General features: G+C 50.2%; 1 protein-coding gene across 7 annotated transcripts in view; it reads left to right on the top strand.

The window, feature by feature from the left end:
* CD2H10orf90 (chromosome D2 C10orf90 homolog) overlaps positions 1-26,606 on the top strand; it is a 264,239-nt gene that overhangs the window by 181,716 nt on the left and 55,917 nt on the right. For 4 of the 7 annotated variants that reach the window (XM_042960027.1, XM_042960022.1, XM_042960021.1 and 1 more), the window contains one exon: positions 16,876-17,995. In XM_042960027.1, the coding sequence (XP_042815961.1) occupies positions 16,876-17,995 (1,120 nt within the window). Of the gene's footprint in view, positions 1-805; positions 1,003-8,221; positions 8,314-16,875; positions 17,996-26,606 lie in introns of those variants that run through there. The other 3 variants (XM_042960024.1, XM_042960023.1, XM_042960026.1) reach the window with 3 other exon arrangements.

Genomic DNA, 26,606 nt, shown 5'->3' with positions numbered 1-26,606 from the left:
CCACTTGCTTCGTTTATCACAGTTCTCCCTTTCTGGAGTTTAATTATTTTGAGAGAGCAAAAGAGAGAGTGGGGTAGGAGCAGAGAGAGGTGGGGGAGGGAGAATCTCAAGCGGGCTCTGCACCGTCGTTGCACGCAGAGCCCCACGTGGGGCTCGATCCCACGAACCGTGAGATCCCGGCCTGAGCCGAAATCAAGAGTCAGATGCCTTAACCGACTGAGCCATCCTGGTGCCCCTGCATGTTCTATCTTTTGGCAAAAATCCTCGTTGCTAATTATAAGCTACCTCAGATGTGGTTGGGCATAAATGATAAAACAACGTTCATTATAATTTAGTGTCAAAGGTGTTTTATTAAATTGTATGAAAACCGATTGTTCTTATAATAGCTTGCGTGGTAAACCGACTGTTACATTGCCCAATATTTTAGATAAACTGGCTCGCGGAATTTGGTCACGTATTAAAAACAGGTTATTCACATGAACATTGTGATGTTTTCTGAATGCACGTTCCTAGTCGGGGCGCTTTTAAACGGCAAAAATGGTGCTTGGCGAGAGGACCAGCATCGTCAAAAACAGGCGAAAAATAAAGTACTGAGAAGCTGGGGAGGAGGTGCAGAAATGGGTATCTGACCGTAGGCAGTAGGTGAAACAGCTTCTTGTCTCACACCTCACAGTGCTCCTTGGAAAGCTTCGACATGGTGGTCGTGAGAACTTTCCTTCCTTGTCGAAGCCAAGGTGGATTCCCTGCCCCGCCCCTGGTTGCCGTGTACACATTCTGGTGACTCCATCACAAGTACAACCTTTAGAGGTTCTCCAGCCTAAGGCGGAAGGTGGGAACCTGCCTCATTCCAAGAGTAGTTACCGATGGAAACCGTGCTGGGTTTTTCTTTCTTTCTTTTCTTTTTTCTTAGCCAAACACCTCCTTGTCATTAACAGAGCTTTGAAACAGGGTAAAATGTCTTTGAAACGCCAGGGGAAGGTACGATAAAAGTGCCTGAGGAAGGTACGTTGTGATTTTTTGCCCCACAGGTGTAACTCTTGTCCAAATATAAAATAATTTGCTCATTCAGCCACCATGCAGTGAGTGTCCCCAGCTGGCCAGGTGCCGGACGAGGCACGGGAGGAGGGAGATGAATAGGAGAATGTCTTCTGAAGACCTCAGTCCGCTTGGGGAGGCAGACGCGTGAACAGATCATTACAGAAGAGTGTAGTGAGGACAGAAGGTAGTGACAGCCTGTCAGGGGCATAGATGCAGGCTGAATTGTGTTCCTCAAAAAGATTCGCTGGAGTCCTAATCCCCGATACCTGCGAATGTGACCGTATTCGGAAATAGCGTCCTTGCAGATCGAGTCGAGATGAGGTCAGACTGGACTGGAGGGGGGGCGGTGCTTAAAGCCAGTGGCTGGTGCCCTTGTAAAGAGAGGGATTTGCAGACACAGAGACAGAGGAAGGATGGCCATGTGACGATGGACACAGACATGAGCGTCGCACTGCTACATGCTAAGGAACATGAGGACGGCGAGCAACCGCGAGCACTCAGCAAGTGGCAAGGGAGGATGCTCCCCCGGGTCCTTCAGACACGGCATGGCCGGCCAGTACCTTGATTTCAGATCGCTGGCGTCCAGAATAAATTCCTGTCACCACCTCATTTGTGATAACTTGTCACGGCAGCCCCAGGAAATGTACGTGGGTGCCATGCTGGACCGGGGGCATGCAGGGTAGGGTCAGCCACGGAGCCCTCCCCAGAGGAGACAGTCGTGAGCTGTTTCAGAGCACGAGGAGGTAGCCGCACGGGAAGATCGGAAAGGTGGCACCCGGGATCGCAGAGACGCAGGAGCTGCCACCTTGGGGAAGTAGCAGCAGGTTTCTTTTAAGGGCATTTAGCCTAGTCTCCTAGAGCCCCAGGGCCCCAACACAGGAGCTCAGGTTTTTATGTGTATGTTTCTCACGCCCTGTTCGAGGAGGGGAGGGCAAATTGGGGATCCTTTCGTTAGATTTTTCAAGGGAGCCACAAGGTCACAAACTGGTGATGTCAAGGAGATTGTGGGGGGGGGAGCCAGACAGGAGACGAGTCTGGTGTGGGGTCACCGGCTTGACTGTGACCTCGCCAGGAGCAGGCAGTACTGGTAGGATTAACCAGATGGGACGGAACAGAGCCTATCTCGTAAGGGAAAACAGGCCTTGGCTTTCCACTGGACATTAGAGGGGAAGAGGGGGGTAGGAAGGGATGCCTCAGTTTCTATTGTGGGCGATAGGTGGATGGTGGCCACTTGCCAAAATAATGGGTGCGGTTTGGCAGGAGAAGGAGGAGAGGAGCAGAAGGAGGAGGAGGAGGAGGGAGAGGAGAAGGAGGAAGAGGAGGGAGAAGAGGAGGAGGAAGAGAGGAGGCAGCTTGGGGAGAGTTGGTTGGTTCCCTTTCATACTAGGTGATTTGGAGGCTAGGTGGTTCTAGGGGTTGGTGCTCACAGAGGAGATCTGGGTCTTTCCTTGGCATTGGTTTATAAAGTGAGCAGAGGCCACGGTGTGTCTGAGATTCGGCACGAGGGCCCAGAGGGAGAACAGGATGGTCAAAGAGAGAACCCACAAAGGAAAGTAAGGCACAGTAGCCAGAAGGGAGGAAGACAGAAGACCCGTTGTTCCAGAAGTCAAAGATGGAAAGATCTCCCAGAGACACTGGGTAGCTAACAGGGTCAAACCCCACAGAGATGATTAGTTTAACTTAAATTGGAGAAGTAGTTCTGAGAAACATCCATTTTGAAATGCTTTCGTAAGGTATGGTTCAACGTGGCGGAAGCTCCTGTTAAGGCTGTAGGTGAGGAGAGGCGTTTATGGACCCAGAAGTGGGAATCTGGATGCGCCTTCTTGTCCATGATGTGGATGATGGAGGAATGCAAACACGTGTGCTCACCAAACTAACTGAAGGCTGGGCACGTCATTTCCACATGACTTTGATGGAGTGATTCATCAGGCGGTGCTCGTCCGCTGTTTTCGTAGCGACGCCTCGAGCATTGTTGGGTGCTGTATGGGAATTGTGGGTGATTCCTTGCTCCTACCCTGTGCTTCACCCATTGTGCTTACCTGCCGGTCTCCAAATATGCTGGATTTTTCTGCTTTTTGTACTCTAAGCCATTTCCACCTTCTCTTACACCTCTGTTCAGGCTGTGCCACCTTCTGTCCACCCCACTTCTATATTTGTCTAAACTCACCCCATCCTGTAGGGCCATTTCACCCCAAACCCTGCTGGGGTCCCTTTGGCTGGCAGGGCTCTGTCCGTGGCTCGCGGAGGCCGGGATAGCAGAGCCATGGGCGGGAGAGCTTCTCATTGCCTTTGCCTCAGTCCAGGGCCCCCAACACCCCGAGTGCTACATAACTTCCTGCCCTGGACTCTGTGCCTGAAGCACACCTTCCTCCAGAGAGGAAATCTGAATTCCAGGAGTGTCTGGCTTAGGGTCTCTTGATGTGTTCACTTAATGTCGCTCATGGCGCTTGTGGGCTCTGGAAAGGGGCTCAAAGTTGAGGGTGAATGGCCTTGGATGAGTGGCTAAGGCTGATGGAGACAGAAGCATATACAGACCTTCCAACCATCTCGGGAGAGGAAACTTCTTCAGACATGCCAGTGCGTTGACACCCTCCCTGGGGCCCAGAGGACCAGAGCGCTGGGCACCACACAACTGATCCGTAAACCCACAATGGATTGTTGGCTGAAATCAGGCTGATTTTTAAAAAAAATTTTTTAATGTTTATTTATTTAATTTTGAGAGAGAGAGAGAGAATGGAGGAGGGGCAGAGACAGAGGGAGACACAGAATCCGAAGCAGGCTCCAGGCTCTGAGCTGTCAGCACAGAGCCCGACACAGGGCTTGAACCCATGAACTGCGAGATCATGACCCGAGCCGAAGTCGGACCCCACCCCTAGTCAGGCTGATTTTTAAATTAATATCAAAATAAAAGTCAGGATGCTGGTGGTGTTGATGGCTTCATTTTAGTGGAAGTAAGTGGTTAAGGGTCCCATTTAGATCCCCCTAGATACAGTTTTCCAAAAGCCATGGTGTGGTTTTGCGATCAAAAGCATGTGGTTTCCTCCCAGGGCCCTAAACTTATCATTTGTAGAAGAGCGTGTTGGCTTAAGACCGGCAGTGTTCTCGGACCCGAGCTGCGTTGAATGTTTTGGAGGGCTTGCTAAAATGTCTCGGCTAAGTCCCACCCAACTCTCTGATTTAGTAGATCTGCGGGAGGGCGGGTGGGACTCGAGAATGGGCACTTCCAGCAAGTTCGCCCATGACGCGGAAGGTTGTGGTCCGGGAGCGCCACTCTGAAAGCTGTCAGTCTTAAACAGCGCTGTGCGGTAGGACCCCATTGGGTTTCCAAGAAGCAGAGCCCGAGGTAGGGATTGGGAGACATGTGGGCGAGGGTGTGCCCCAGGAAAGGACTGTGAGAGAGTTAGGGAGGCCTGACGGGGTACAGTCTGGCCCTTGGCTTACCCTCTGGAGCATGCACAATAGAGCTTTCCTGGCTTTTGTACCTCTTTTGTGTCCCACCCCTGGCTGTGGGCCAACATACAGAAAGGTGCAGCATCCACAGAGGACTGTTCTCAGAGAAGAGTGAAGCTGTGAGTCACTGACAGCTACCCTCCCAACAGCTGGGGGATGGGACGGCGCCCCACAGCAGGGCACGAACGGAGACAGCTCCGGGTCTGATGTCACAGGGGGGAAACCGGAGTCAGGGAGGTCATGTACACTACACAAAGCGGCACAGCTGGAATTTGGCCCCGGGCTGCGAGTTTTTTGGGATGGCACCTGCGCTGGTGTATATGCCCCGCAGGTGCACAGGGCCTGCCCGCCGTCTGCCAGTTTCCTCTTAACCAGGAGGATTTCTTGATGCGGAGTGGACTCAACCGGCCCCTGGGGGAGGTCTGGGCCAGGCCAGCTCCCACTGTGGAGAGGAGCAGACTGGCCTGGCCCCTTCCTGTCCTCACACCAGGAGCAAGACCAAGGCCACGTGCAATCTGGTCTGGTTAATGCATCTTCTGTATGGGAGACGTGAGCCCCTTTCCCATGAAACTCATGGGTTCCAGCTACTGGAAAAGCCAAAACTCCCATTTACTGCAGTTCTTGCTAACCTGCCCCACGTGTCCCCCGGCTTTGTCTTACTTGGAGATGCCAGCGCGGGGTCACCCGATGGCGGGGGCCTCCATCCGTGGTCAAGCGGGAAGGCACAGGGGATGTGTCCTCACTGCACGCCAGGCATTCTGCTAACAGCCTTGCTATTCATCATCCCATTATTTCTTACAGGGTCTCGTTTCCTCTGACACTTGGGAAAACAAGACTGACAATTTAACCAACTTACCCCCAAATTACTTAAATTGACCAAGTGGTGAGTGGCAGACACGGATTTGATTCAGGGTCTTTCTTTCCCAAATTCTATGCTTTTAACCACTCTCGTAACTCACCTCCTCGTGTCCTTTGAGGTCATCGTATCAGACATCGTCTTTTGTGGCTTTAGTCTTACCTCATTTTCACTCCAAAATAGGCTCGTGGCTATAAGTTCCAACTTTACCAGTTTTGTGAACTCTCGTACGTAGGTCTTCATGTTTGATCGTCATGTGGTTCGTGAGTTTTTGAGCCCTTTCTTTCGATAAACAGTGCATTGTGAATTCTTACCCGTGTTGCTGCATAGACCTTATATTTGTTGTTTTAAAGGCCCTACATTTCATCCAATGCATCTACCTCAGTCTCCCCAACTAGGATGTCTGCATCCTAGTCCCCGGAATTGGTGGACATCCTACCTTTCATGGCAAAAGGGACTTTGCAGATGTGGTTAAGAACCTTGAGACGGGACCGTGATCCTGGATTATCTGTGGGTCCAATCTAAGCACAAGGGTCCCCATAAGAGGGAGGCGGGAGGGTCAGAGAGAGAAGAAGTGATGATGGACACAGAGCTTGAGTGACGTGCGGCCACACGCCAAGGAAAGCCGGCGGCATCTAGAAGCTGGAAAAGGCAAGGAACCACATTCTCCCTGGAGCCTCCCAAAGGAGTGCAGCCAGCCAGTCCCTTGACTGTAGCTCCGTGAGACTTGCACTGGACGTCTGACCTCCAGAGCTGGAAGATAACACATCTGTGCTGTTTGAGCCCCGAAGTTGGTGGGCAATATTGCAGCAGCCGCGGAGTGCTGAGACTCAGTCCCTGCTTGTCTGGGCCCAGTTCTGGCCCTCCTCCCTGCTAGGGGTGATGCCCCTCCCCCGTAGCTCATGTTTATCGCATGTCATTATGTTCTGGGCATTGTGCTGAGAGCAGGTTAGGTAGGCCACTCAGTCTCTTTCAGGACCTCTCTAAAGTAGGCTCCATTATTATGTCCCATTTCACAACAAGGAGCCAAGGGATGCGGAGTTACTTTCCCAAAGCCACGCATGTAGCTAGAGATCCTGGGACCTTGTGGTCTGACTCTAGCGACCATCTAGGCTGGGATGGGAGGTGGTGCTGTCTTGGTCAGACTCATTAAGAGTCATAACCAGTGCGGGTTATCAAACATTAACCCCAGATCCCACACCGGCCCAAGTCCTTTACATACATTGCCCTCAGGGCCTTGATGGCAAGGCTGGGCGAGAGATGTTCGTCTCTGCATTTTATGGCTGGAGAAACTCAGAGAGGCCAAGTAACTCACCTGCTGCAGGTGAGCTGGGGGCTGAGCTGGGCTGCAGCTCTGGGTCTAGCTGGCCCCAAAGCCTGTGCTGACTTCAGACTTCTTAACACGAGGCCACATGACTAGAGCCAGGAGATTTCCTTCTTCATCAGCTTTATTGTCAGCTCATCATGATGCATCGACCCTGCAGAGAAATCCTTGAGATCTTTCAGGTCTTATATTTGTGCTTCATGGAAAGTGGTCTGTGCACGTCACCTTGGATGACTATCTGTGTCCCTCAGTAACGGAAGGAGATGGAGGTGTAGCCACGCATCTGCGTTGGAGCTGACGGGGGCTCCGTCGTCACTCAAGGATGAGAGGGGACGCGAGCAGGCTTTGGATGGGTCAGTGGTGGCCCTTGAAATTCCCATGATCCCCTTGCAAACCTGCCAAGATTAAAAGTGCTATAGTGTACCATTTTCTCCGTAAAATGCTTGCAATTCTGCGAGTTATTTCAATTATATTGTAAATTTTTAATAAGCCCTTCTCGTGAGTTGATGAAGACAGCCGCTTCTCCCTCTTCTCTAACTTAGAGAACCTCATCACCAGCACTAGCCGTTGGGGAACCGTTCTTCATAGGCTTTGGAAAAATCACTCTCCCCAGAATATCTGTATTGTGAGGGCGACGTTGTTCCCTGGGCTGCAGAGACTGGACCACGCAGGCTCTTCTTCTCTTCACCCTCCTTCCTGTGTTTGGTATACATTCCTGACTTAGCAACAGGCACCCAGGCGGGCATCATAATGCTGCTGGGTTGTGGGTCCTGTTCGGTGCTGGGTTGTGATCCTGTTCGGTGCTGGGTTGTGGATCCCGTTCGGTGCTGCGGAGGAGTGCAGGGCGGCTTTGGTGGACAGGAAAATCCCACCGAGCGGTTCCACAGACTTGTCCACAGCTACCAAGCCCGTTGCTGGTGGGGCAGCTGGAACCCAGGTTCACGATTCTCGGCCCCCTGCCGTGTGCCCTTGGCTCTGATGATATGCTCTGCTCTCAGTGTGGCAGGTGTGTCTGTGGAGGGCTATCCACAGTGTCTTACTTATCCCCACCGTGGTGTCACAGGTATTATCCTCAGCCGGTCCGAAGCAGTTTCAGTCAGCGTCTGGGCCACTCACAGCTCCTTCGAGCACTGTGGTGTTAAGAGATTGGATAAAAGTTGGTCTTACAGTTTCAGCCTTTTCTTGACTCTGGTGGTGCTGGGAACCCCTTATATGTGTTTTTCTCTCCTGCTGGGTGTAAACTCAGGATGAGGGAGAATGTGAGCGGTCCGAACTTGTTCAATTATTACTGAATCTAGGACCCTAAACAACAGCATGGAAGAAGGAATCTTGCAGCCTAATTATAAACTAAATAATAATAAAGCCAGAGAGCCTAAATGGAGGGGGTGGAATAAAAGAAGGAAATGTACAAGGTTTCATCCCGAGTCAGAATATACTGGATACACCCTTGGCTAGTATAATACCTGACGGGGTGCCAAGAAACCATAGAGTTCTAGATTCCATCATATCCTCTCATTTACTAAAAAGTAGCCGTATTATCTCCTTTTGCCTAGGATTACGGGACAGCCAGTACAGTTCAAATCATCAAATTGCCCTTAAAAATCTTCAGTCTGATGTTACAGAGAAGAAATCTGACTTCACCGAGGTAACATGTTTCTAACTTCTAGACCAGCCAGTAAAATGCAGCCAACTATAAAACGTGAGCCTACTTATGATGTGTTTGCATTTTATTTAGTTTAGTCAAAACTGAATTAAGGCAGGGGCGCCTGGGTGGCTCCGTCGGTTAAGCGTCCGACTTAAGCTCAGGTCATGATCTCACGGTTCGTGAGTTCGAGCCCCGCGTTGGGCTCTGTGCTGCCAGCTCGGAGCCTGGAGCCTGCTTTGGATTCTATCTCTCTCTCTCTCTCTCTGCTCCTCCCCCACTCGCACTCTGTCTCTCTCAAAAATAAATAAATTAATTAAAACATTAAAAAAATTTTAAAGTATGCCATGTCTATTTAATCAGTCTTTTATAATCTTCACCAACAATTGGTAAATTTGCAGTATCATAGGAGAGTACGGTGATTGAATCTCAATTTTAAACCAAAATTTATCTGCTGGAGAGAGAGAGTGAGAGAGAGAGAATGATGTGCAGCATTTTGAAGGTGGAGAAGAGATAATTGGAAATCTAACAAGCTCTAGTACACATCATTATAACTGCAAAAAGCATCAGGAATCTGAAATAGGGAGAAAATCAGAGGTCATATTTATAAGATGATATGTTTCCGATTCTAGAGAACAAAGCACTCTGTACACAAGGGTTAATGTTACCAATGTATCACAGACCAGGCTCTGGCTAATTGATGGACTCATTCCATCCTTCCCATAATCCTGGGAGGGAGGTATTATTATTATACCCATTTTGCAGATGAGGAAACTAAAGTTCTATAGCTCCAGTAGTTGACTTGCCCTGAATCTCCTACCTCATATGCTGTCTGGCTCCAGGCTTCTATTCTTCCCTTGCTCTAAAGGGCTGGCCATAAAGGTAGACTCGTTCGAGTTAACACTTTTTTTTTTAATGTTTGTTTATTTTTGAGAGCTAGAGAGAGACAGAGAACGAGCAGGGGAGGGGCAGAGAGAGAGAAAGACACAGAATCGAAGCAGGCTCCAGGTTCCGAGCTGTCAGCACAGAGCCCGACGCGGGGCTCCAACTCACAGACCGCGAGATCATGACCTGAGCCGAAGTCGGACGCTCAACCGACTGAGCCACCCAGGCGCCCCTCCAATTAACACATCTTAAAATATGGACTTTCCTGCCTGAAAGAATCGTCATCCAAAGGGTTCGTTTATAAGGCATCTGTTCTCTTTCATGAGTGGATATTCTGCCATGAACTTTTGTAATTCTAAGAGGTTGTGGAATTATAAGAATCGATGTCTCATGACACATTAAAGTAAGAAGGGTATCTGTGAAAAATATCTTTCCCCCAAAAATGCTTGTCTTTGGTATTATCCTTTGATTTAATTCTGCCTGTAACGAAACTTGACATTTCCTTCAGAGACCCCAAGCCTGAACTCCCACACAATGGAGAAAGGATGCTATTCTGGCTGCTGAGATCTAGTCATCAATATTGAAAGCCCTTTCTCTGTGGAAGCGCCGAGCTCGCTGTCTGAGGATGTAAAGATGCCTGGCTATAATTAATTTGTTCCCGGAAAGCAAGAGCCGGAACCTCAGGTTGCAGGGAGGGAAATGAGTAGGAGGAACAGTGGATCATTGAGAACCATCCCTGAAAGGAGGTACCCAGTTAAGAAGGGCAAGATAATGATCAAGTCGATTGCTACTCTTTTGAAGAAAGATACCAGCTGAAGATCTTTCCCACCTGATTTTCACACTGAGCTGGCAAATTCCAGCATCTGATGCTAAAATTAATCAGTTTGGTTATCAGTGATATAGATCATTGGGGCTATGTGGTTGGATCCCTATAACACACACACACACACACACACACACACACACACACACACACACGGTCGTTATCTGTGACAGAATTCAAGAACTCAGAAATCACACCTTCTAAGCCTCTGCTTTGGAACGATCTGGACCATCTACTTTGATCAGATCAGTAGCGTGACTTTCAAATTTCCCTCCCAACTTTGAGCTTTTAAAGCTCGTCCCCGTGTGTTTGTTATAAGGGCGGTGTGCATGACGGAATACTCCCGACGGATGCCCTTCCTTGGTAACTGCCATAAATCTCCGCCTCTCCTCCCGAGCCTGCACAAGATTGATCACTTTCCCTTTCAAAATTCGTCGAAGCTGTAGAAATGATATGCAGGCACTTCTTCAACCAAGTGATTATTTAAAAGGAATGAAATATGGAACAGAGTTTTCTTCTTTTAAAAAAACAACGTGTAAATTTTCCTGATAACAAAAGCAATGGCAGCACCATGTAGACACTTAGGAAAATATAGAAATACGTAAGAAAATATTTATATATATTTCGCTCCCTTCTTTTTCCCGTGCAATTTTTTGTTACGTACAACTATAATGCATATCAACTTTTATAGCTCTCTTTTATTACATGACATTCTATCACAGGCAATTTCCCGTGGCATTTAAATTCTTTGTAATCTTTATTTTTAATTTCTACAGAATACGATGCAGTTGTGCCTGCCATGATTTACTTACCCGATCCCCTTTTAAGCAAGACATTTGGATTCCTTCCAGCTTTTCACTGCTGTATATTACACTGTACCAAGTCCTTTGGTTTCTTGCAAGTGCGTGGGAAGACAAAAGTTTCAGGACGGAAATGGAGAAGACTCCACTTCTTCCATTTATCTTAAAACGGCCTTTCCCCACTGCTACATGCCAGAGAGAACTCATGTGTTTGAAAACACTCTTACGTCCCTGACGAAACACCACTAGGTTGACAGAGGACTTGGTGGTGATGATTCTGGATCCACCAAATAGGAGTAAGCATGCTTGCGGCTAGCACGGAGGTGACTGTGGAGTGTATCCGTGCAGATACGGGGCTAAAGAATCCATCTGGAGAGCATAGCTGTAGGCTGCAGAGCAACCCTGGAAAAGGGAAGAATTGTCAAGTGGAGGAAAATATAGATTTCAAAGCCACAGGTTGGATTAGATGCTTATCCTTTGGAGAAATAAATTGCTACAAGAATGGAAGCATCCCCATTCCAGCGGTTCAGGATCCGATGTCTCTGACCATCCGCCACTTATCTCTTTCTTCCTTCGGTTTATGAGATGGTGCCTTTCTTAGCAATATGCCTTAAGGCATAAATATAAAGTTAAAAGCAGTCAGTAAGATGAATAAAACTGGGAAAGCAGTTACCAGCCCTCCAAGATCATGTTTGAAACATTTAAAAGCAATCAATGTCTTAAAGCTGCATTTATGAGAAAGAAAATGTACAGATGCCCGTATTGTGTGAGGATGGTCAGGAAACGGGTGATTTATTGCCAGAGCAAGACGCGATACACAGCTATTCATTCGACCTTGCTCTGACCTTGAACATTCTACTTTAAATGCAAGATTATTTTCTTTTCAAATCAAATCTTACATCAGTTAATCTTATTTTAGATAAAAGATACCTTTTTTTTCCCCAAAGCCGTGTTCAGTTAACCCAATATAAAGGACAGTGGAGTGGCACCCTGGGATAGCTTCACTGGGAAAGATATTTGATGTGAAAGAAGGGATTGCTTTTCTGAGAAGTTGCCCTGATTTAAAAGCAGTGGGCCAAGTTAGGAGCATCGACTAGCACCTGTGTGTCCTGTCTTTCTTGGTTTCCCAGCCCCGGAAGAAGATCTGGACACAAAGTGGTGTATTGTAGTCTGTTATGAACCGGATTGTGTCTCCCCCCAGCTCCAAATGCATGTGCCAAAGTCCTAACTCTCAGTGCCTCAGGGTCTGACTGTGTTTGGAGACAGACTCTTTCAGGAGGTAATTTAGGTTCAATGAGGTCATGAGGGTGGGCCTTATCCAATATGATTGATGCCCTTGTAAGAGGAGGATATTTAGGACACTGAAAGGAGAAAATGCAAAGATGTGGTGGGTGGGGGCGCGGGGGAAGAGTCAGAAGGAACCATCCCTGCTGACCCCTTGTCCTCTGACTTCCAGCCTCCAGAACTGGGAGGAAATAATATTTCTGTTGTTGGAGCCACTCAGACTGTGATGCTTTGTTACAGCAGTCCGGGTATTTATTTATTCATTACGTTTTTATTTTATTTTTGAGAGAGGGAGAGACAGAGCGTGAGCAGGGGAGGGGCAAAGAGAGAGGGAGACAGAATCTGAAGCAAGCTCCAGGCTCCGCACCGTCAGAGCAGAGCCCGACGGCGGGGCTCGAACTCACAAACTGTGAGACATGACCTGAGCCGAAGTCGGACGTCCACCCGAATGAGCCACCTAGGCACCCCCGACAGCCCGACTTTTTAAGAGGTTGGACCTCAACTTTAATTATTTAATGGATCTTCATGAGAAAATAGGATCTGACAGAGAGAACTTCCCATATGAGTCTAGGATGCATATTAATTGGCAAAGAGTATAGTGTTTCGTTTTTAACGTTTCTCAGTCTTTCCATTGGGGCTTTTGTCAAAGCGGAGTGTAAACATCTGAAAAAACACAGTAAGATTTAACCAATAATCGCAGTCCCGACAATTGGATTACCTGCTTGGTGTTATCGCCAGTCTGTTAACGCCATGGGGCCAAGAGGTGTCCTCAGCCTGGCAGGTAGTAGATGATCAGTAGATATTTCTGATGAGTTAATAAAGGGTTCGATCGCGACCCTATGTTATAATGACAGACTTTACATCTAAAAAGGTTTCATTCATTCTACATTCCCATTGACAGAACTGCAGTGTACTGGGTACGTAACGGGTTCTTTCCGTTTATGTAATTCCAATAAATGCAAACGCCTTCCTCATAAATACCCCCATGCCCCCTCATTCTTCCATAGGTTTGAGTACCTCAGGTATCCTCTGATTTCTGCTAAATCACAGAAAAAGTCATACCCTGGAGTTAGAGAACATGTTCGTATTTTCAGGTGTATACTTTCACATCTGTCATTGTTTTTGATGTCCCAAACTTCCCGGTAAGGTAGAGAAGGCAAACAGACTTTTGTTTGGACTGGACTTCTGTTAGCATTTCTCCCTCAGGAACAGCGGTATGTCAGGCATCGCTCTGACATACCGAGCGATGCCCCAGCTTCAGAATTAAGTTCAAATTCACACCAGTCGTTGTTGTTCTTCCTTCGTCCGTTTGCATTTGGTGGACCCAGAGTCGCAGTTGTGTCTGCCGGGCCCGAGGTAACGAGATGGCGGCTGGTTCTATCCCATCCTCCTGGGCTTCTAGGACCTCCTACAGTGGCACCTGCCACCCCCAGGGTAGCCCCAGGGTGTCCCTCCAGTGTGTGCTCAGGATGGGCCCCAGGAGGTCTGAGTCCTGGCCTGGCATTCCTTTCACCATATGTGTGGTTAAAAACATAGCTTCTGGGGGCACCTGGGTGGTTCAGTGGGTTAAGCATCCAACTCTGGATTTCAGCTCAGGTCATGATCTCCCAGTTTGTGAGATTGAGCCCTGAGTTCAGCTCTGTACTGACAGTGAGGAGCCTGCTTGGGATATTCTCTCTCTCTCTCTCTCTCTCTCTCTCTCTCTCTCTCTCTCTCCCCGTCCCCTGCTCTTAAAAAAAATAAGTAAATAGGGGCAACTGGGTGGCTCAGTCGGTGGAGTGTCCAACTTCGGCTCAGCTCATGGTCTCGCAGTTCATGAGTTCGAGCCCCATGTCGGGCTCTGTGCTAACAAATAGCTCAGAGCCTGGAGCCTGCTTCGGATTCTGTCTCCCTCTCTCTCTCTCTCCCCCTCTCCCCTGCTCATGCTCTGTCTCTCTCTCAAAAATAAATAAGTGTTAAAAAAGTTTTTAAAAAATAAGTAAATAGCTTTAAAACAAACCAAAAAATACATAGCTTCTGGGTCTTAACCCAGAGATCCTGATTCACCTATGTCTAGAGAGGGGGAGGGAAGGGTCCAGAAGTCTGCATTTTTATAAAAAAATGTTTTATGTTTTATTTTTTATATTTGAGAGAGAGAGAGAGAGAGAGAGAGACAGAGAGCGAGTAGGGGAGGGCCAGAGAGACAGAGACAGAATCCGAAGCAGGCTCCAGGCTCTGAGCGGTCAGCACAGAGCCCGAACAGGGCTCGAACTCACAAACCATGAGATCATGACCTGAGCCGAAGTCAGATGCTTAACCGACTAAGCCACCCAGGTGCCCCCAGAAGTCTGCATTTTTAAAATCCCCCCCCCCCCCACCAATACCAGGTGTTTTTTATGCAAGTGGTTACTGGCCCAAACTTTGGGAGACATTGCAATAAAGTCTAAAATCAGACCAATACAGCACGCTTTCCAAGTTGAGTATTTGGTTTTTTTCCTCCAGAGACTGTTGTCAGAGGAATTCCTAGTAGGGATGATTATACCCTGGGTGGGGTGCACAGGCTCAATTATTATCAGAACTAAGTGTCAAGTGGGAGGGGCTTCGTACCGTGTCAAACCACATGCAGTAGGCACCAGGGGCCTTGCAATTTTCTTGTATGCAAACTACAGCCATGGAGGGGGCGCCGTTGGAAGCAGAGACAGAGGGGTCGTAGAAGCATCTGGCAATGGTTCTCAGCATCCCCTGCCCGCTGGAATCACACCGGAAACTTCAAGAACGCTGATGCCTGGGCCCCACCCCCAGGGATTCTGACGTCACGGTGCGGGGATGCGGCCTGCGCTTGAGGGTTTTTACAAGCTCCCGGGTTGTTGTGGGCAATGTGGGCTGAGAAGCGCTGAGGATGAGGCCGCAGGCAGAGCTCCCATTAGCCATCTGGGAAAAGGTAGCCGTGATATTTTGATTTTTAGGGAACCGAAGTAAATTTTAAGGCGGCTCTGTGTGTTCGTCACCTGTCTGGTGTGGTCTTTTGAATGTCCAACTTCCCATGTATCTTTCACATCGAATCATGGGTAAGGTGCTAGAGATTGCCCTGGGAAACAGGAAAAACAAAAGAAAAAAACCAGGAAAGAGAAGCGGACCGTCTTCCCGCGTCGAACAGTAAGAATGCAATGAGCCCGGGGTGCTAAGATCACACGTGCTGGGCCCCTCGTCAGAAGTCCGGGTGGAGGAAAGCATTACATTAGTTGCATAAATGAGTGTTAATCCTGCTGAAGAAAAGGAAGTTTTGTGCTTTCTTATCACATCGTAGGGAAAGAGAAACATTTTCTGTCATCAAACACAAGGGCTTCCCATCCTTGAAAAGCCTGGCAGTCTCACGGTCTGTTCGTGTTTTTCTTTTTTGTTCTTTAAATGTGTATTCTGAAGGGGGGAGGGGCAGAGAGAGAGGGAGGGAGAGAATCCCAAGGAGGCTCCCCGCGGTCAGCACAGAGGCCGACACGGGGCTCGAACTCACGAACCGGGAGGTCATGACCTGAGCCTAAGCCGAGGCTTAGCCCACCGAACCGCCCAGGTGCCCCTCTGTTCGTGTTTTTCAAAGCGTGCTCCCCGGATCAATTACCCCAGGCTCATGGGGGTGTTGGTGAAGCCGCAGATGCCTGGGCCCACATGACCCGCACCGTCCGAACCTCCAGAGCCTGGGGAACGTGCAGTTGTAACAGGCCAGGTGATTCTCAGGCCCCTCGGAGCTTGGAAATTGCCGCCTACCTGCTCAGCACCAATTAAGCCTCCAGGCTCCGCACGCGGTGGGAATTGAGTCGTTACCGTATTATTTGGGGTCCTGTGCAGTTCCAGGCAAGGGTTTGTTCTAATCGTGTGGGATAACGAGCATCAAAATGGGGGCCCGTGACCCTGCAGGCAGTCGCCCACGTAGCTTTCTGCAATGGTTTACGCATACGCATGTTAAAAACAAAACCGGGACGGGAGAGCTTCCTCCGCCTGGTGTTGACCTGGTCAGATGCTTTCTTAAAAATCTCAGCGTGTCGTTTTGGACGTAGATCTGCTGGTAAGGAAGCATGGAACACCTTGATCCCTCTACCGGACAGAAACCGTGCCTGGGCACTGACATGCCCCTGGGCACTGACATGCGGCAAAGCTCCACCTGTCTGGTTCAGTGCCCCTCCCCTTGCTGATAAGTGATTATCACGGTCGCTGTGTTAGTCTAGGTAACTGTCCAGCTTGGGTGTCTGATTTCTCTTGTTCTGCTGTCTGGGATTTGACCCCCATGATGGCATGCATGGGGAACCACTGAAATGCAGTCTACGCTAGTAAAGGCAGAAGATTGTGTTAGGGGGTTAGGGACCCAGGCAGGGAGAGGGCTCCCCGTGGAGGAGGGAGGACTCCTCTCTCACACATACCGGTGCCCCCAAGTCCCAGCCCGGCTCTAGAACTGGGTCCTGCCTCCCCCATGAGGCTGTGAGCCTCTATTCAGGTGCTCCTGGGCCTGGTGGAAGCAATTATTGAAATTCGAGGATACCCAGGGACACAAACATGGTTAGGTACCCAGCAGAGAAAACCCATTCCCCAGTCAGAAGAATGATTTCCAGAGGGTATAACCATTTCATAAATGGATCTGGGTGTTCTTCCTTCCTGAGCACGCAGAGGTGGTGTCAGTTGTGTGGGGGCAGATGGCCTTGGACGAGAACACGGTTCCGGACGTCCTCTTGGGCCTTGAAAGAGAGTGCGCTGCCTGCGTTACGATGGACTGCTTGAATAATTGCCGTCTTTTCCCATTTGCAGGAGACTCTGGCATCGCAAAACCCAAAAATGATTTCCTCCGTAGTCATTTCACAGCTGATTGACGAGAATAAATCAAAGGCAAACCGGGCGGCGCTGCCCGCGCCCTGCGCGCCCGCTCTGCACGCACGTCCCGCGAAGCCATCTCGGGCGACCCGCAGCGGGGTCTCCATCAGCCGGGCGTTCGCCCTCCTTCCCGGCAAGCGGGCCATCCAGACACCTGCGCGGAAGCCGGGACCTGACCCCGAGCTGCCGTCCAATGAGAAGCCGTGCAGCGGCCCCCAAAGGGGCTTTGCGTCCATCACCATCACGGCCAGACGCGTGGGCCCCCCAGCCAGCGCCCTGGCGTGGGAGGCCGTGGGGGACCCTCTGTGCACCAAGTGCACGGTCCAGGGCGCTCTGCTCGGGGACCCCTCTGCTCCGGCCGGGGGTACCTATCCCCGCCCGCACCATGGACCATTCGCTTGCACGGAGTTCTCCAGAAACTGCTCTGTGGTGACGCTGAAGCTTCCCGAGACCCATCCCCGGCCGTGCGGGGGTCACGAGTGCTGGGTCACCAATGTGGACAACCGAGAGAACGGTTTTCCTCCAGGGGCCCCGCGGTCGGGAAAGAGGCCGCTGGTGTTCAGCTCCTGCATCCATCTCAGGGTGTCTCAGCAGTGTCCGAATTCCATTTACTATCTAGACCGGTCCCTCTCTGTCCCCATCGAGCAACCTCAACTTGCTGGCCCTAAAATGCACAGGTCGGTCCTGTCGCTCCACCTAAATTGTAGTTCACACAGATTGACACCAGATGGAGTTGATGGCACAGAGAACGGAGGGCCAATGAGCAGAGCCTTGAAGCCGGAGCTCACGGAGGGGAACCAGACCCTCCTAGGCCCCCGCTGGAACCCAGGTTTGCACAAAAGTCTCTTGAAGGAGAACCCGTTGCCGGAGCAGGTGCATTCGCGGCCCAGCGCCTGTCCCTGGAGTGGCTCACCTCTGTTGGAAAATACAGCCTTCTCGGAGGTGGGAGCCAACCAGGTCACTGAAAGAAAAGGGAAAGAGGATTGCGCAGCTCGACACGCCGGTGATGGTGCCAACCAGCTGTCCATTCACATTCCTGGCTGGAGCTACACAGCAGGTGAGGGACGCTCCCCTCCTCGGGAGGTGGGGCCGCCAAGGACAGGTCCCCATCGGTCGGGTAATCTATGCAAGTGCCCTGCCAAGGTGGATAGTGAGTTTCTTCTACGTAACTTATTCCAAAAAGCGGTTCTCAGGAGCATTGCTTTGTCTGCTCGGCTCTCAACTGGCGATTGATGGCTCGGTGTTGATGTCCTCCTTAGATATGCACAGATACTTTTCTAGATTGTAAGAGACCTTCCCTCAGAGTTTTGTTTCCAATGGTAGCGCCACACCCTGCCATGTAACGAGCAGGAGGCGATAGCCCCCAAATGAAGTTAATTTAGGTCCATGATGTTCCAAAACAGGGTGAAGAGGGCAAAGTGCTGTCTACTCCCCGAGGCTCTTGTCTCTCTGGTCTGAACATCTGAGGGTTTGGAGGCGTCTAGAGGGCTGCACTTCTTGTCTTTCAATCAGATAGTTGGTATTTATGGACTGGTCTTAGAATTCTTGTGTGTGTGTGTGTGTGTGTGTGTGTGTGTGTGTGTGTGTGGTGAGGGGAGATTAGTAATTCTGGGGCATTTTCAAAAAGAACCACACTGGGGATTCCACCTGCGAAACAGCAAAAACCGCAGTTTTCTGCTTCCTTGGTTGTGTTTTCTGGGGCAACTCGGCTAAAATTTGTTGCTATTTCTGCCACTGCGAAGGCCAGGGAGAATTCCCAAGGACAGCCGCCCTGGGTACCTTTCACCTCTCTTAGGAGATCAGGGAAGAGGAGAGCAGGTCTTAGCCCCAGGCCAGATTTCGTTCTCTGTACAAACTTCCAATTTTCAGTTTTACTTTTTGCGAGCGACTCTGATTTATGAATTAGTGACTTTCCACTTGGGGAAAATATTTAAAGATAATAGTAGTAAAATTGGAAATGCAGCATACGCACCATAATTTTATAGTGTAATTTTTGTCCATTAAAGCTTTATTAATTAATAAAAATGGCTGTAAAACACTTTAAGCAATAATGCACGTAGAAATGGTAAATGATGTAATTAATTTTAACAAGAGTGTATATATTGAATGCTCAGAGATTTTTAAGGCAATTTGACATGGCTTTCAGGTTGATTAGACCATTGAAATGCCTCTGAGTCTGACAGGCTTACTGCAAAAAGTAAATGTAAGCCTGTCTCAGTGTTGCAAAACTGGGCCTCGATTTAGTGTTTTAAGAAATTGTTCAAGTCAACCACTTCCTTTTCCTTGTTGATACAGATTACTGGAAATGTACAATCCACATTGTTATATGCCTGCCACCCCCACGCCAGAGCATATCCGGGTGTTTAGGTTGTGTCTCTTGTGTCTCATGGTGTGAAATAATCATTCGGATTTACGGCACCTTCGCAAAAGGGTCTTTAAAAATCACTAGAGCGAGGTCTCAAACATTGATTTCGGAATAGAGGAGCATGAACAGAGAAAATCCACCCCCCACCCCAACTTATTTTTGGCTTTGGTGCAGAGAAGATATTTGATTTTGACTTTGTGGAATGGCTGCTCGTGTAACTGATATTCTTAGGCCAACAGTATGAACGAATTCTACTTCCTGTGGGCCGACTTCCCTCAGAACAACTCCATATCCCAGAGAGTCCACATGCAGGATTTGAGTGGCTCTGAATCACGTGGTCTCATTGGATCATTTGAGGAAAGATCTTCACGGAGGCCAGATCACCTTTTTTAGAGTTACCGATCTCGTATTTTCTAGCGCAGGGAATGTAGACAAGCCGCCCTGGCTCTCCGAGCCTGTTTCTGCGTCTGGGGAGCTAGAGAAGAGGGGCATTTGGTGTTCTGGAAGGTCCCCTCTAGCTTGGAAAAAAACCCTCTGCTCTATTTTCCTGAGGTGAAATCTGTGAGTGAGAGTGTCCTTGTGACTCTGGATCCCTCAGTCATCAAGCTCAAAGCCACAGAACCTTGAGCTCGCCATTCTGGGCACACGCCTCAGACGTGTACATAGGCACACGCATTCATTCACACACACGACCCGCCCCGTACTTTCATACGTTTGCACTCAGAACCTAGTTTGCGATGGAGCGTATGCCTTCCCAGGTGCCAAGAATGTGCTTCTTGTCCAGGCTGTTGCAGTTTTGCCTGAGATTTATAAGCACCACTCATGGGCTGTAACCATCACAGTCTGTCGTGTGCTAAGCTACCCAGCACTTCGAGGGGGAGCTCGCCGACCTTCGTCTTGACAGAGCTTTTCGAGCCTTATGGCAAGTGTTTTCTGACAGGGGCAACGCTCATTAAAACTCTGAGGAGCTGTTTGTATTTCCTGTCCCCAACTGGGATCTTGTCCGGGGCGTTCTCGACGGCCCCCTGTGGCTCCACTTGCCGTGAGCGGTCTTCATGTTTTCATAGTTACTGAATCTGATTCTTTTTATCTGAAGGATCCCCAAATCCCAGGTGAGCAGCGTCCTCTCGAGCCGCCTTAGTGACATTCAGCCTCAAGGGAGGCACGGCCTGGGAGATTCCGCAAACAGAAGCAAGGCGGCTTCGGTTCCAGTGGTTAGGTCATCAGACAGGAAGTGCTCCAAATTGTATTCTAGAATGAGCCTCCCGGACGCACCCAGAAAGACGGCCAAGATGAGAGAAACTGTGAGACTTGCAGACATTTGATACGGTACAGATAGGCCATGTCTACTGGGGCATCACGTTCTAACAGACAGAGGGGGACCTGTTCTCTTTCTAGCGGTTGGGGGCTTAGGAATGGGTTCCTGCTTTGCCTCTCTCCTCAGTCCCTGTGGGTTTATTCCCTGTATCTCTGCTGTCGGGGCGTCTCCTGCCGGCACCCACTAGATGGACGTGGCACAGCTCCCTGCCCCGCCGTAAGGAAGGCTTCACTGCCACCAGCAGGCCATCCTACCAACAACCACGGCAGGTACCACGCACATCCTGGGTGCCAGGCCCTGGCCGACATCCATCGTGGAATCTTTCAAACCATTCTGTAAAGACAGTATCACTTTCCCTGTCGCTATCCCTATTAGGTAGGACCAATGAGTCTTGAAAATAAAATGATAGGCCCAAGTCCACGTGGCAATGAAATGTCAGAGCCGAGAACAGTCCTGGGTACTTGGCTCCCCACCGCCCCGCATCCTCCCAGCAGCAGCCCGGGGCAGAGGAGTCGGATGGGTGGGGAACCCTCTCAGTGGCAGTCGCCATCTTCTGTTGTCACCGCGAAGGGGATGTTTGAAGACCACTCACGGACATACAGAGTAGTAGTATCTGGTGGCCAGAACCTAACAGGAGAGGGGGCTACGCAGTTAATTTCTAATCAAATGTAATAAACCACGTCGTTTGGTACAGTGAAAATTTATTGGCTCAGAAGTCCTTCCCAGCCTGAAACCCCCTTCCTTGTGGTGTTCCTTGGGGTCTACAGTGCCGATCTGAGTAGTTGTCTCTTTGCCGGGTGTTGCCTGCCTGAAACAGGATTGACTTTGATCCATAACTCATTGCCGGTTTCATTTTGCATTTGTGGCCTAGATCTGAAGCTTTCCCCTGTTCCCAAGACATCCGTCGAAGTTTGTTAGATGTTCTTGGAGAAGAGACTTACGAAGGTCCTTTTCTTCACGTGTCCCAAAGGTTGATGCTCTGTGGTGGAGTTTCCGCCTCAGCGTGCCCCAGTCCGTGCTCAGGCTGCTGGGGGCCTTGGTCTGAGACGTCTCCGGTGTTTCTCGGCATCACTGGTGATCAAAGGTGTGAATGTCTGGAGGGGATTCAGTGGAGAGGAGCGACCGGATCCCTGCCGGGTCACAGGGTGAGGGCTGTGTCTCCCACTGTTCTGTTGCTGTAATCTAACACGTGGGTAGTGAGTGGGGTTTAGGGCATGACGAAAGCTCTTCCGTCACTCAGGGAAAATGACAGGCTGTATGCCGATAGGCCAGACGTGCCAGAGAAATCTGCATCAGGCTCAGCTCCTTCAGTCCCGTGAGCACCGCTTCCTCGAGGGGCCAGAAGACATTTGAGGAGGCCTTATTTTAATGATCTAGAGCTGGGGTCTACAAACTTTTTTTGGCAAAGGGCCAGATGGTCTCCACAGCAGCTACTCAGCTCTGCTGTTGTAGATCAGAAGCAGCCACAGACAAGGCATGCATACACGAGCGTGGCCGTGTCCTCATAAAACTTTATTTACCAAAACAGGCAGTGGACCAGATTGGGCCCTACTGGCTGCCATTTGCTGACGCTGAGTCACTCATCCTCCCAAACAGACTTCACCCTGGTTGCCAGTCTTGCGTGTTGGATCCTTGGGAGACCCAACTCCGAGATGGAGATTGGTGGACATTCATTAGGGAGTGGTCTTGGCATCCGCGGATGGGAAGGGAAAAAAGCAGGAATGGGCAGAGGGAGAAGTCACTCTGCGGTGCAGTTGTAATGAAGGCCTTAGGGAACTCTGAATTTGGGATGGCCCATCATAGCTATTCCGAGTCGAGGCAAGGGGGCTGTGCCTTTATTCCCCTCGGGGAGGGGATGTGACCGTGGGCGAGGCAACTCTGTACCCGCCAACTGCTACAGTCATGGTGGACTCCCAGCAGCCGGGGTGGGTGGAGGGCATCACAGTGCATGTCGCTCAATCTCCCTTGCCCCTCTGTGACCTCATACTTCTCCAGAACAACTCGGGGATCTTGCACAGCTGGCCCGGGGGCAGTGAGGTAGGGACGTAGGCTTGGGCGTGGCCCTCAGCCCCTGTCCAAAGAGGACCGGGAGAACTCGTTTCCCCCGACCCTTGACGTCTACTCATTCAGCAGATGCAGGCTGGGCACTGCGGGTGTGGGAGCGGCACCTTGAACCAGGCGGCGTTGGTGGGTGTGCTGAGAGCTGGTCAGGGGTGGGGCTGTTTGGGAGGAAGAGCCCACAGGGTGGCTGATGGTCAGGTGCGCTGGTGGTGTTGCCGTGACCGGAAGTGCCTGCCCAGCCCTCTGCGGTCTCCAGGGGCTTCCTCCGCCATCTGGATGGGAAGTTTGTCTCCCAGTGGCTGGCCCACATATCTACTGTGGCCGCACACTCTCGTGCTGAAGGAATGTGGTTGAGGACCATGTGAACAGTCTTTGGATCATGTCTTCTTACGTTTTGTGAAGCTATAAAAGAAGAATCGGGTGGAATGAGCTTTTGTGTGTGTGTGTGTGTGTTTTTTAAGTTTATTCATTTATTATTCCTGAGAGAGAGAGAGCACAAGCGGGGAAGGGGCAGAGAGAGAAGGGGACACAGAGTCTGGAGCAGGCTCCAGGCTCTGAGCTGTCGGCACGGAGCCCGACGTGGGGCGTGAACCCGTGAACCGTAAGATCATGACGTGAGCCTGAGTCGGACGCTCAACCCACTGAGTCACCCCAGAGCCCCTTGTGTTTTGTTTTATGGTTAACAGTGAACTAAGGCAGCAGGTGATCGAGTCAGCTGGCGAATGAGCAGCTAAACTGGGACCTGTGGTATCTAGCAGCAGATGGAGAGAAGGAACTAGCAAACTGCGGCCCGGGGAGGGGTGGGGGGCAAACTCAAACCTCCGCCTGTGTCTGCAAATCAGGTCTCCCTGGGACACAGCCCTGCTTTTTCACCCGCACGCCGTTCCGTGGCTCCTTCCTCACTGGACAGCAGAGTTGGATGGTGGGGACAGAGACCCGTGTCCCACCAAGCCTACAGTATTAGCTCTCTGGGCTTTCACAGGAAGAGTATGTCGCTCCCTGCTCAGGGACCAGCTCTCTGGGGGACGCTGGCGGGTCCTTTGCCCCCAAAGCCTCCCATTTCTCACCTGTGGAAGGAGGGAGGTGGACAGATGGCGTCCTGAACTCTTCTCTGCCAGCCTGTTAATTCATGTATTGTTCTGGCGTAGTTTTCTGTTGCAGAAGCTGGTTGGAGAAGTCCAGCTTTCAGGGTAATTCCCAGAGTGTAGAAAGGGTGCTCAGAGTCAAAGGGAGGAGCTCTCTCATCCTGGACCTCCAGCGCCCTCATGACTCTGGGTTCTCTGCCACCTTTTCTGACCAGGACCTTCCAGGCTTTCTTTCTTTTTTTTTTTTTTTTTTTTTTAACGTTTTATTTATTTTTGAGACAGAGAGAGACAGAGCATGAACGGGGGAGGGGCAGAGAGAGAGGGAGACACAGAATCGGAAGCAGGCTCCAGGCTCTGAGCCATCAGCCCAGAGCCCGACGCGGGGCTCGAACTCACGGACCGCGAGATCGTGACCTGAGCTGAAGTCGGACGCTCAACCGACTGACCCACCCAGGCGCCCCTCCAGGCTTTCTTTAACTCTTCCAACCCCCGCCCCCCCCCCCACCAGAGATACAAGTGCCACTGAGGTTCGACCTTGGCATCAGGTACTTCTGTGCCACCTGCCCGTGTCAGTGAGTGGTTTGGGCATGCGTCCAGTGCTGGCATCCCCTGCTAGTGCCAGACCAGTGTCCCTCCCTCACCCCCATGACATTTATTGTGTCAGCCATGGTATCAGGCCCTGGGTGAGGCTATCATTCCACACTGCTGAAATGGAACCTAGTGTGGTCTCCCTACATGCAGGTTCCAGTCTGGTGGGAAGACAGGCATCCAATTGATACCCCTAAAATACGTGTGTAATTGTAGCTTGTGGTCAGTGCTCTAGGGGGGTGGTGAGGACCACAAGAGACTTTGACAGGGTTGGCTTTGTTCAGAAGAGGGGCGTGAGCAAGGACTTTCTGCCGGAGAGGCTTTTAAGTCGATTCTTGAAGCCTGAGTCGAGGGACCAACGTGTGCCAAAGCTTTGAATGGTGAGCTGCTGAGAAGGCTGGTGCCCCTGCAACATACCAAGTGGTGCCACGTGAGGCTGGAGACGTGAGCTGGAGCCAGAGTCACGGTCAGGGTGAGGGGCTTAGAGACCAGAATAAGGATTTACAATTTTATCCTAAGTGCAGCGAGAAGCGATGATGTGACGTACGCTTTCGGAAGATTGTCTTGCTTCTCAGAGGCTGAGAGGTGGAAGCAGGTGAGACCATCGCTGGGGAGTAGGTGAGAGCCATCGTGGAGGCTGGGGAGGTGGGAGAAGTCTGGCGGCGGAGCTCACAAGCCTTGAGTACTGGTGAGCTCAGGAGGAGGGAGCCAGAGAGGTGGCAAGGTGGACGTCCAGATTTCTGGCTTGAGCATCTAGAGATGATATTGTTGTTTTCTTTTTTTAATATAGACTGTTGCTTTTATTTATTTACTTATTTTGAGAGAGAGAGAGAGAGAGAGAGACAGTGGGAGTGGGAGAGGGACAGAGAGGGGGAAGAGAGAGAATCTCAAGCAGGCTCCGCACTGTCAGCGCAGAGCCCGATTCAGGGCTCAAACTCACAGAATCGTGAGATCATGACCTGAGCCGAAACCAAGAGTCAGACGCTTAACCAGTTGAGCCACCCAGGTGCCCCTATAGAGACTATTTTTTAAAGCAGTTTTAGGCTCAGAGCAAATTTGAGAGGAAAGTATAGAGATTTCCCACATATCCTGCATCCCACCTATGCCCAGCCTCACCTGCTATCAACATCCCCACCTGAGTGGTACATTTGTCACACGACGAACTTACATTGATATAATCACACAAAGGCTTTCTTCTAGGGTTTATTCTTGGGGCTGTATGTTCTATGGGTTGCAACGAACGTATAATGGCATGTATCCACCATTATAGTATCCTAGAGAATGGTCTCGCTGCCCTAAAAATCCTCTGTGCTCTACCCGTACATCTTCCCTCCCCCTAACCCTTGGCAACCGTTGATTTTACTGTCTCCACGGTTTTGCCATTTCTAGAATGTTCTATAGATGGAATCACATAGTATGTAGTCTTTTCAAATTGGCTTCTTTCATTTAGTAATACACATTTAAGATTCCTCTGTGTCTTTTCACAGCTTAATGGCGCGTTTCTTTAGAGCACTGAATCAGAATCCATCGTGTGGATGGGCCACAGTTTACCTACCACCTACTGAAGGACATCTTGGAGGCTTCGAAGTTTTGGCAGTTGTGAACAGAGCTCCTATAAACATCTGGGCACAGGTTTCTGGGTAGACAGGAGTTTTCAGCTGTCCACCCAGCTGGATAAATACCAGAGGGCAGTGATTGCTGGATCCCATGACAAGAGTATGTTTAGTTTTTGTTGGTTTGTTTGCCTTTACAAGAAGCCTTCCCAGAGTATGTTTCGTTTTGTACAAAGCTGCCGAAACGTCTTCCAAAGTAGCTGTGCTATGTCGCGGTCCCACCAGCCACGACCGAGAGTTTCTGTGGCTCCCCGGGCTGACCAGCATTTGGTGTTGTCCGTGTTCTGGATTTTGGCCATTCTGGTAGGTGTGTTTAGTAGTAGGTCGTTGTGGTTTTAATTTGCACTTTCCTGATGACGAAGGATATGGAGCCCCTTTCGTATGCTTATTTGCCGTCTGTGTATCTCCTTTGGTGAGATGTCTGTTAAGGTCTTGGCCCGTTAAAAAATTTTTTTTTAATGTTTACTTTTGAGAGAGAGAAACAGAGCACGAGCAGGGAAGGGGCAGAGAGAGAGGGAGACACAGAATCCGAAGCAGGCTCCAGGCTCCGAGCTGTCAGCACAGAGCTTGACGCGGGGCCTGAACTCAAAGACCACGGGATCAGGACCTGAGCCAAACTCAGATACCCATCCGACTGA

This window comes from Panthera tigris, chromosome D2 (genome assembly GCF_018350195.1).
Source record: "Panthera tigris isolate Pti1 chromosome D2, P.tigris_Pti1_mat1.1, whole genome shotgun sequence".
NCBI classification, from domain to species: Eukaryota; Metazoa; Chordata; class Mammalia; order Carnivora; family Felidae; genus Panthera; species Panthera tigris.
This window is presented reverse-complemented; position numbering and strand designations above follow the sequence as displayed.